This window comes from Pyxicephalus adspersus, chromosome 5 (genome assembly GCF_032062135.1).
Source record: "Pyxicephalus adspersus chromosome 5, UCB_Pads_2.0, whole genome shotgun sequence".
NCBI lineage: Eukaryota > Metazoa > Chordata > Amphibia > Anura > Pyxicephalidae > Pyxicephalus > Pyxicephalus adspersus.
Genome location: NC_092862.1, coordinates 147,465,876 through 147,477,234, shown reverse-complemented (window position 1 = coordinate 147,477,234; position 11,359 = coordinate 147,465,876). Strand labels below are relative to the sequence as shown.

The 11,359-nt window shown below is 46.0% G+C and overlaps 1 protein-coding gene across 1 annotated transcript; it reads right to left on the bottom strand.

The window, feature by feature from the left end:
* Nucleotides 1-249: 249 nt before the first annotated feature.
* On the bottom strand, nt 250-10,665 carry LOC140331786 (uncharacterized). The gene is made up of 2 exons (XM_072413065.1): nt 10,509-10,665; nt 250-7,711 (listed from the first exon to the last, which is right to left on the bottom strand). The coding sequence occupies exon 2, from the start codon at nt 7,688-7,690 to the stop codon at nt 365-367; it is 7,326 nt and encodes a 2,441-aa protein (XP_072269166.1). The 5' UTR covers nt 7,691-7,711; nt 10,509-10,665; the 3' UTR covers nt 250-364.
* Between the last annotated feature and the right edge of the window lie 694 nt (nt 10,666-11,359).

Below are 11,359 nucleotides of genomic sequence, written 5' to 3'. Positions count from 1 at the left end.
GCCTAGGCACAGGAAGTCACCTGATATACAGCTATGAGGGTACAGGAGCGCCTAGGCACAGGATTGAATATGTAAAGACTGAATGTCCACAGGCCGGGCCCACGGATCACACATCTGCACTGAGCACCTTATAATAATGGAAGCCCCCCCCCCAGTGATATCTCAATGAAATGAGTGATTTGAATGCTGCATCTGGTGGCCCCTTGCACCCAACCACAACCATAGCTACAAATAAATAACAGAATGCAGAACATTCAACATTCATTTATTTCTTTTATTAAAAGACAACAGTAAAGTGTTAATGGTTCATTTCTATAGAAGGATATTATTGTACAGACATTTGTAGGAACACTGTGACCAATATTCAGTCCTTGCCCACCTTTCCTCCAGGTTTGGACTTCAGATGAACTTTTTTCTTTAGGATATATTTTTTCTTTCCTCCGATAAGAATGGCTTGAAGATTCTTCTTCTTGACAGTTGAAGCAGCCAGCATGCGCCACTTCTTTGTGCCTCCACCGACAACTTTTTGTGGTTTATCCTTGCCCAGCTCTTTCTTTATTTTCTTTATTTTTATGTCTTTCTTTAGGGTCGGCTCTTTGGCCGTTTGATCTGAGGGCTTCTCCTGCTTTCCGTCGCTTTGTTTCTCCATTTTCTTTCCTTCACCCTCAGAACTGATCTCCCCCTCCCCCTTTGCTCGTTTTTCCTTACTTTTAGGGTCACTTTTGTCTTTTCCTTTCTCTTTAATGACAATTTTCTTTGCTTTAGCTGCCAGGTTTTTATTTTTGAGTTTTTGCGCCTTTTGTTTTTCCTCTATTTTGCGTTTCTTCAGTGTGCTCTCCCCCTCTGAGCTGGTACTGTCGCCATCCTTCGGGATCTTTCTTTTGGCGGCGACCTTTTTTAGAAGGAGGAGTTTTTTCCCTTTGCCTTTGCTCTGACACATTTTGATGTGATTAAAGAGAGATTTCATGTACAAGAATCGCTTTCCGCAATGTATACAAGGTGTGACAGTTCTCTGTCCGTGGACGGCCTTGTGTCGGACCAACATCTTCAGTTTAATGAAGCGAAGCCCACATATTGAACACGAATATGGTTTGTCTTCATTTGCCTTTTTCGGCTGCTCTGCATCAATTTCATTGTCAATGCTTTGCTCGGGATTAGAGGGATCCTCGTGCACTTTGCTATGAGCAGAGAGTCTACCTTTGCTGGAAAATATTTTGCTGCAGTCCTTACAGGGAAAAGGTTCTGCTCCGTCACCCTTTGGGCTACGCTCTGTCTTGTGCACTTTGCAATGAAGGATAAAGCTGGCCTTGGTGGAACAGACTTTGTTACAATCCTTGCAAGTGTAAAAGTTTTCCTCAGTGCCGGCTTGGAAATTCGGCCCACTTTTGTGCACCTTGGAATGAAGAACAAAGCTGGCTTTAGTAGAGCACACCATATCACATTTTTTGCAGCTGTAAGACTGTGGCTCCCCAGCATTGAGACTCTGCTCACCGACTAATGACCGGTGCACTTTACTGTGAAGGACAAAACTGGCCTTGGTAGAACACACCATATCACAATGTTTGCACTGGTAAGAATGTGGCTCCTCAGAGGTTTTAGGACTTTGCTCACCCCCAAATAATGACCGGTGCTTTTTACTGTGAAGAACAAAGCTGGCCTTGGTAGAACACACCATATCACAATGCTTGCAGCTGAATGACTGTGGCCTTTCCACTTTTTTAGGGCTTTGTTCACCGAGTGATGACCGATGCACTTTACTGTGGAGGACAAAACTAGCCTTGGTGGAGCACACCATATCACAATGCTTGCAGTTAAACACCTGCGGGTCTGCATTAGCTTTGAGATCTTGCTCGTCAATGGATAGAGATTTGTGCACTTTACTGTGCAGGACAAAGCTGGCTTTGGTAGAGCACACCATGTCACAATGCTTGCAGCTGTATGATTGTGGCTCTGTATCAGTCATTGAGCTCTGCTGGTTGATGGATGGAGATCTATGCACCTTCCTATGAAGCACAAAGCTGGCTTTAGTAGAACACACCATATCACAATCCTTGCACCTGAAAGGTTGTGTCTCTGTATCTGTTGGAGTCTTGTGCACCTTGCAGTGAAGGACCAGACTTGCCTTTGTGGAACAAACTTTGTTACAATCTTTACAAACAAAGCTTGGAGCTTCAGACTCCATTTTGATGACAAGGTTGGGCTCTGCAGCAGAAGGGGACTTGTGCACTTTACGGTGAAGAACAAAGCTGGCTTTGGTTGAACAAACTTTACCACAATCTTTGCATGGAAAGCATTCCTTAAAGTCAGGGCCCATGTCAGACTTTGCCGTTGCCTTATGCACAGAATGAATTTTCAGATGCATTGAAAGACTGGCCTTAGAAGAGAAGACCTTATTACATTCTCTGCAGCTAAAGGGATGCATTTCTTCATTCTCTTCGCGCTTAATACTTTGCAAAGGACCGCAGGATATTCTGTGAACCTTACGATGAAGAACAAAGCTTGCTTTGGTAGAGCAGACTTTACCACAATCTTGGCACTTGAAAGGCTGCCTCTCTGAAACTTCTTTACAACCTAAACTCTGCTCAATACTTGATGAAGCTTTAAACATTTTGTGCATCTTGCGATGGACATAAAGCCTTGCCTTGCTAGGGAACACCTTGTCACAATCTTTACAGGAGAACGGGCATTCACCAGTGTGGAGACGTTCATGAACCACAAGGCGTTCCTTCTGCTTAAAGCTTTTACTACACACTGAACACTGGAATGGTTTTGTGAACAAGAGCTGATAATTTCTATGAGAATAACGATGGGCGATCAGGGTGACTTTCTGCCTAAATCGACATGGACAGTCAGGACATGCAAAGGGGCGCGAGCCTGTATGTACACGCATGTGGACACCAAGATGGTTCCTTCTAGTGAAGGTTTTGTCACATTCTGGGCAGCGAAAGGGACGTCGTTCATCATGGGCATGGATGTGTATATTCAAATACTCCTCACTAGAAAAGACTTGTGGACACTGTGTACATGTGAAGGTCTGGTCACTAATATGGCTGCGTTGATGGTCAACCAAAGCCTCAGAGTTTGGGCAGGTCTGGTTGCACTCAAAGCACTGCCATGTTTCCTCTTCTTTAATGAATGCAGAGGAAATGGAATCAGCTGAAGTAGAAATAAATGGCAGCACTTCATTCTCCTCCACCTTTATAATGTTCTTTTCTTTATACAAACATTTCCGTCCTTGTTTCGGAGTACCACTTAGTGCTTTATTAGGAGGACATGATGTGTTTGAAGAGCCAGCTTTCTGCATGTCAGGATAACCTGGGTAATTGCTGGCATTGTCACCTGAAGACGATTCACATTTTTCACCTTCAGAGTTTTCATTTTTCTTGGAGGGATTTGCAACCTGCAAAGCATTTTCTTTCTTTTTTCTAGATTTATCCATGAGCCCCTTTACAGCCAGCAGCATGTTCATCCACTTCAGCTCCTTTTTCTTCTTGATAATGGACTGGATTTTTGCATTTTTCATCATTTTGGTCTGTTTGGCTTTGAGTCGAAGAGATGCTGCATTCTTCTGCTTTATTAATTTATCACTACAAAGGCTCATTTCATCCTCATTACCATCCAATAGTTTGCCCTTGACATGGAGGCGACATGCACGACACTTCTTTGACCAACGTCCAACTCTGCGCTTTTTAGGCAGCCGACAACCACATGATTCACACTGGATTCCTGTGTGACTTAATAGATGAAGATTAAGGGATCGGTTACATTTGAAAGCTTTGCCACACTGGGAGCATAAACGAGGCTTTTCACCATCTGGCAGGCCAAGATTTTGGTCACTTATATCCAGCTCATCAGATGATTCAATTTCTTGCTCTGTCTCTTTATCTACGCGGCCTGCAGAACTTTCGTTCAGTTCTAATTCATCAACATACGCACTTGTGCTTGGCATTGAATTTTTCAAAAGTTTTCTTTTAGCTTTCTCAAGAGAAATATCTTTATCTGACAGTTCATCATCATCTGGATTTATATCAGCCAGAGAACCTGCATCATTATCATCGGAGACCATGCTGTCCTCCTCCCCACTTCCTTCTTCAGCTTTTTCTGCTCTAAGCTTCTCCTTGAGTTGCTGGAAACATTTCTGGCACCTTCTGGGGATTCGCTTCATCTTATATTTAAGTCGCACCTGACAGCCACAGGTCAGACATTGGGGTAAGGTGTGGCATTTTATGTGGCCTGCCAGAAGTGCAGGAATTTTGAAGGCTTCATCACACTTTGGACATTTGTACATTTTTTTAGCTGCAGAACCCAGGGCTTCTTGTTCATTACCTGCAGCTAATGGGTCCAGAATTGTATTGGGCTCTTCCAAGATACCTTCCTTCAAATTAGAGTCACAAATTTCTGCAGAACAAATTTCTGTTTTTCTGGAGAGTGATGCGAGGCCTAAACCATCATTAATTTCTTGATTAGAAAGACGTTCTTGTTTCTTAGCAGCCATGCGGCATTTAAAGCAAACCGGTAACCAGACCAACTCTCTCCTGCCACGTCTTATTTTCCGCCCACATTTCAAGCATGCTCCACCAACGCCCAATGGCTTGGAGGGTTTTCCTTTAATATCTGCATCTTCTTGGTGGTCATTCTCTAGCAGATCTGAATCATCTAGAAGATCTTCTACACTACTCTGGAATACAGGCCGGGCTACGGGTGAAATGACATCTGATATTTGCTTAGTAGCTGAGCCATCACCCTCCATCTCCTCCTCATTATCAGCTTTGGGAAAGGCAGCACCTGGGTCTTGTATCATTTCTTTTATGTCTTTGCCAAGATCAGTTTTAGTAGCATGCAGCTCGCCAAACTCATTGCAACTTTCCTTGGATCCCACCCGCTCTGTGGTGGACAAAGAGAAGCGGTCAGAAGACAGATCTGTAGTTTGTTTTTGTGTGCAGATATCAGTTTGTTCATCATTCTTCTCAATGATCTTTTCATTTTCTTTTGGCAAAACATCTTGTTTTACCTCCATGTCTGGCATCCCTTTATTCTTTTCACCTGATGCAGCAATGTTACTGTCACCCCCATCACCGGTATTCCGCAAATAATCTAGAATATCCGAAGGTGGTTTCTCCATTTCCGGATCCACATTTGCATCTTTTGGTTTTGAAATCCTTTCTGGATTTTGGAAAGTCTCTTCAGTTTCTCGGTCATGTTTGAGCAAAGGATTAGAATCACTCAGTTCTTTCTGTGAAGGGGGCAAATTGTCACCTAAACATTCCAAGAGTTTATCTTGCCCTGGCTCATTGCTGCATACAGTGGCTGCAAACAGATCCTTGTGGTCAGCACTGCTGGGCGTCTCCTCGTCAGATTCCATCACTGCACGATTTACTGAGAAACTTTCTAGGGGGTTCATCTGCTGCATTTTATTCTCATCACACTCATTATCTTCTAGCGTAACACAGACATCAATGTTCTCCTTAGGGCGGTTATGGTCTTCAGTTTTGGACAAAGTAGAATCCTCTACAGAATTAACCTCCCGTTTATCAGGGGAGAGTCCACATGGCTCACGGTTTTCATCCCCACATGGGAGGGCTTGCTCTGGTTGTGATATATCAGGGTTATCTTTTGGTTGTAAATCCATCACTTCTTGTTCTGGACAATTCTTTGACACTGAATCCTGAGTTAGAACGCTCTCAGTGGGATCCTGAGATTTATCATCTCCCAACCCAAGCTCAAAGTTGGTAAGAAAACTTCCCTGTAAATTAGAATTGGAATCCATCTTCTCCTCTGAAGTGGCCTGAAATGTGGGCCCGTTGCTCAGGTTGTGATCTTCAGGTGTTAAGCTGACATTATCGGTCTTCATATGATGATGTTGTATATCTGATGCATCTTCTGCAATGTGCTCACCACTGAGCACTCCATCATCAGTACTGTGCTCTGCTCTCAGTTCAGTCTCTGCTTTGGGCTCAGAAAAGGCATCAGCGCCCTCCTTCTGAGATATTTCTGTGTTTTCAATGTCTTTAGGGCTGCTGGTAATGGGTTCGTCGTCAGGCATGTCATCTTTATCCTGCTCCAGCAGTTTAATCATTTCACTTTCAGAGATGTAAGTCATATCGCTGCCATTTAAGCAGATATCACTTTCTTTCTCTTGCACCATCTTTGTGGAGTGAGCTTCACCAGCACAGACAATGTTTGCAGCCTCCACCATAGAAGCAAGGCCTTTGTCACAAACCTCCATTGGGGTTTCTAAGGGGAAAATGTCTCTGTCAAAAATGTCCTCCTCCCTTTTATCATCAATGACCATTTCTTCATGATTATCCTCCTCCACTATAAGCTTACAATCTTTCTCTGGATCTTTGCTGTCCACCTGCAAACTTCTCTCTGCTGACACTTCACCGATATCCCGGGTCATACAAATATCTGTCTCCACAGTTAGATTCTGTTCTGGACATATTGGATCTCGTTTTGTCTCAGAATCAGGTTTCAATGAAGTCAAATCTTGTTTTTGTTCCACATCAGCAATCACCTCTTCAGCCATTTCATCCGGCAATTTATTACAATCAGAGCCGGGGTCATCCGACATGAAATTATCTTTACTGAGCACCTCGGCTGGAAGTGGAGCGATGGAAGGATTTGTGCCGTCTATGGGTTTGTCAGCAGGTGAAGTCACCAACACAGAACTATGTTCAGCAGTTTGATTGACTTCCTGCAAAGTCTGTGGCCCTTTCTGTAGAGAATTAGGACCCGCAGCATCTTCCAGGGAGGTATACAGGTGATCTTCAGCATGAACAGGGCGGTATGTGGCACTGACAGAGTTATCTGCCTTGAGGTCAATATTAGAAGCAGCCTCAGTGGTTTCAGGGCTGGGACTTTCCATCAGTTGTGGAGCAGATGGTGCCGGCTCACCGGAGTCGAGGTTCTCAGAAGCATTGCTTGTGATTGGCTCAAGACTAGTAAAAAGATCGCCGTCCGTTTCAAGCTGGGAGGGTTCTGTGGGATTTGACTGAAGAGAGACCGAAGGCTTTTCTGTCAAATCATTGGAAGACGCCTCGTCATTCTTCTCACATGCCTCATCATTATTGGTGGTCAGCCCGTTCTTATTGGGCTCCCCGATCGTATACGTGTTGAAAACGTCGGCTAATATTTCAATCGAGTTTCCAAACGAATCCAGAAGATGCACCGTTGTGTCAGAATATTTCGATATTCGTAACTGAAATAAGTTCTTCTTCTCGAGGCTGTCCTTCTTCTGACCGGAGGGTGAAGCTGCCCCGTGGCTCCGCCTGGTAACAAATTCTTTTGGGGTGAAGGTTTGACAGACTTTTTGTTCATTTCTTATCTCTACAATGGAGTTGAGGAGTCTCTGAGGCTTGGTGTATGTTGGTTTCACCACATCGGATATCTTGCTGCTTCTGGTGGATATGATGCGACTTGTAGATCTCACCGGAGCTCCGTCTTCGTGGCTCCTTTCATGCATCTGCAGGAAGACCTGGTGGTGGAAGCCTCGGCCGCAGTGCGTGCATGTGAACTGTTTCTTGGTCACATGACTCTGGCGGTGAGAGTTCAGCTCCAGCCTGGTGTCAAAGGTCTCGCTGCATTCGATGCACAGATACTGCCCGGGGTCACCATGGCTTTCAGGCCCTGGGGAGGCCGTGTGCTCAGACAACTTCCTGCCGAATCTGGTGCTTCTTTCTGAGTTCTGCATCCTGCATGTCACAACTCCGCACTAACAAGAAACAAAAGGTTGTGTTTAGGTTATTCGGAAATATTCACCAACAAAGGTAATGTAACAAAGCCAATGAGAAGACAAGAACTAACTTTAAGTGTAGAACTAGGGGAGGGGGGGAGCCTCTGCCTGGTTTCGGGGTAAACCTGTACCAAGGATACAAAGATAAAAAACCTGTCAGGGACTCCAGGTGCAGCTGCCACGCTCCCCAACTACCTCTAGGGGGCAAATAAATGGTGCTATAACAGCCAAGGCCACAGGAAGTGATATTTGGTGCCACATATGATGTCATTGGTGCAGGGATGTGATTGTTGCAGAGATGTCATTGGTGCAGGGATGTCATTGGTGCAGAGATGTCATTGGTGCAGGGATGTGATTGGTGCAGAGATGTCATTGGTGCGGAGATGTAATTGGTGCAGGGATAGAACCCATGGGTCACATGTGGAGTCTGCTCTGTCTCTGTCCCTTTCTCAGCACCCTTCAGCTCCCCCTCCCATCCCAGTGCCTCTCTCTTATCTCACCTCTCTTTGTCTTTCAGGGGAGCCCTGATGTCTTGTCCAGCCCTCCCCTGGGGCACATTCATAACCCCAGGTAGCTACTGTGGGGGTGGGGGGTAGAGAAGAGATAGGCCCTCCGGGCAGGGTGATGAATGACAGATGTCAGGAAATGGGTTTAAGGTTCAGCATCATTTCACGTTTCAGCTTGTGAATTTTCCTGTTATTTCTTATTTCTGCACTTTCTGGGGGTTATAATTTCCTACTGAAAGGTTGTATTTATGGGGGATGTAGCTGTCAGCACTGGAACCGGGTCTTCTGCTGAGTGGCAGGATCATCAAGACTACAGCACTCACCATCAGGGGGGGTGGAAGCAAAATCCCAGTGGTTCCCTCAGTCAATAGGGTCGGGAACCTTACCAAACAGGGGTCTCATATTCTCTTCATTAGTGGGTAGAAATGAAATTCCCCCTCCCCCTTATCCTTGGAGTCTGGTGACACCGGTATGACATGAGGGCAGATTCCAGGGTCTGGTGACACCGGTATGACATGCAACCCCCCGCAAATAAGACATCCTCCGATACCTGATACTGTGTGCCTCTGTGTGACTCCCCCATGAAAGTAACTTCAAAGGACAAGCAAGCTGCTGATCCCTGCCCTAACAGAGTCTGTTACCCGGCGAGTCAGTGATCAGAAGGGGACAATGAATGGCACAGAAAGATCAGAAGGGGACAATCATTGGCACATGAGTGATCAGAAGGGGACAATCATTGCATAGAGTGATCAGAAGGGGACAATGAAGGGCACATGAGTGATCAGAAGGGGACAATCAATGGCACATGAGTGATTTTCAACAATAAATGTGTACTGTAGTCTTCTTCATGGAAAATTAAGACATCCCCCTTAAAATAAGACCTAGGGCATATTTTGGCATTTCACAAAAATATAAGACAGTGCCTTAATATAGGGGAAACAGGGTACATCATCCCGTGTACATATGTTAGTGTATGAGCACTTAGTAATGGCAAGTGATTCACATGCCCATCCCTGTACACCATTAAATGCCAGATAAATGCCACCTAGGGTCCTAGACATAGAAACAGGTGTGGGACCCCTTGTGCCAATTTCAGTCCCATACAAGGGAGTAACAACTAACATCCCCTCGATTCCAGGGACTTAGACTGGCCATTCAACTGATCCCTGGGGACCAACATAGTCATCCAACTAATCCCAGAGACCAAAATAGGCATCCAATTGTTCTCAGGGACCTACATAGGTATCCAACTGATTTCAGGGATTAACTTAGACATCAAGGGATCAACCTAGACATCAAAGGATCCACGGGAACAAACATACGCATCCAACTGATCCCAGGGACCAACCAAGGTATGCAACTCACCCTTGGGGGCCAACATATGCATCCAACTGATCCCAGGGGTCAACATAAGCATCCAGCTGATTCCTGGGACCAACAAAGGCATCCAACTGATCCTTGGGAACCATCATAGGCATCAAACTGATCCCAAGGACCAACATTGGCATCCAAATGATTCCCTGGGAACAACATAGGCTTCCAACTGGTCCCAGGCGCTAACATAAGCCTCCAACTGATCCTGGGGACAAACATAGGCATCCAAATGATCCCAGGGACAAACATAGGCATCCAACTAATAGCAGGGACAAACATAAGCATCAAACTTATTCCCAAGGACCAACATGGGCATTCAACTGATCCCAGGGATCAACATAGGCATCCAACTGATCCCAGGGACCAACATAAGCATCCAACTGATCCCAGGGGTCAACATAAGCATCCAACTGATCCCAGGGACCAACATAAGCATCGGGGTGTAATCAGCATACGCACACACAAGGGTGGGGGGGTGTAATCAGCATACGCACACACAAGGGTGGGGGGGTGTAATCAGCATACGCACACATGGGGGAAGGGCACCCAGCATGCGCACACAGAAATAAGACAATTGTAATGACCACACTGGCCATGGACAAGACAGGAGGGGGGCATTAAACCATAGATCTTTGGGGGAGGGGGTACACAGATTTTGAGGGGGGGGGGTCTCTGGGGCAGTAAGATTTTCCCTCGTAGCCCCCTCTCCCCTGTGATTGGGAAATAAGCAGAGCAGCAGCAGAATGATAAATTCCTGCCCCTTGCACGGATTGGCTCTCCCCGGATATTGAATCGGTTGCCGTTTAATATAATGGGGACAATGTGAGGTTTTCTCATTCCCACAATACAGCAAGGCCTCATTCACTGGGGTCACTACAGGTCCGCTTTATACACACCTGGGTACACAGCAAATCTGTGTGTGACGTCGCCAAGCCCCTCCGGGCGGTCGGGATCCTCTCGGTAGGTCGCCGGACTCTCCACACGGAACTTCCTCCGTGTAGCCGGAAGTGGCGACGATCAGCTGACCCGTAAAGCACTGTGGGAGCTGACGTCACCTGGTAATAATTCTGACGTCACGTGACCCAGCCTTCTCCTCCTTCCTTGGAGGCATTAAATCAGCAACTTCTCTGGGGAGGAGCTACATATTGTCCCCACCCCCATCTCTGTATTACCGTACTAGGTGAAAGATGAGCCGTCCTCTCATTCAGGGGAGGAGTTATCAATTAGAGAGGTCACGTGACACAATCTAAGCCAATTATTATCAAACACTATATAGTGCCAACATATTCCACAGCGCTGTACATTAAGTGACACAGGAGGAGGAGAGGACAGAAGAGCTTACAATCTAGGAGGTGGGGGAAGTATCACACAATAGGAGGGGATATGGAATGGTGGGAAGTAGTGAGGGTTTACGAGACAGAAGACGGGTAGGTGAGGGGGAAGTGTTGGGCTCTGAATAGGACGAGGAGACCATTCCAGAGAGTCGGGGCAGCTCTAGAGAAGTCTTGTATCCGTGCGTGTGATGAGGTTATGAGTGAGGAAGTCATTAGTAGGTCATTGGAGGAGCAGAGAGAGCGGCTGGGGGAGTACTTATCTATCGGGGCAGAAAGGTAAGTGGGACAATAACTGTGTAGGGATTTATGTATGGGGTAGGTAGGTGAGTAGGTGGGCAGGCTGTGGATGGGGTAGGTAGGTAGGAAGGCTGTATATAGGGTAGGTAGGTGGGCGGGCTGTGTATGGGGTAGGT

Bases quoted from the DNA above. Each gene is read 5' to 3' on its own strand.
- LOC140331786 (XM_072413065.1), bottom strand. From the start codon at position 7,690: ATGCAGAACTCAGAAAGAAGCACCAGATTCGGCAGGAAGTTGTCTGAG.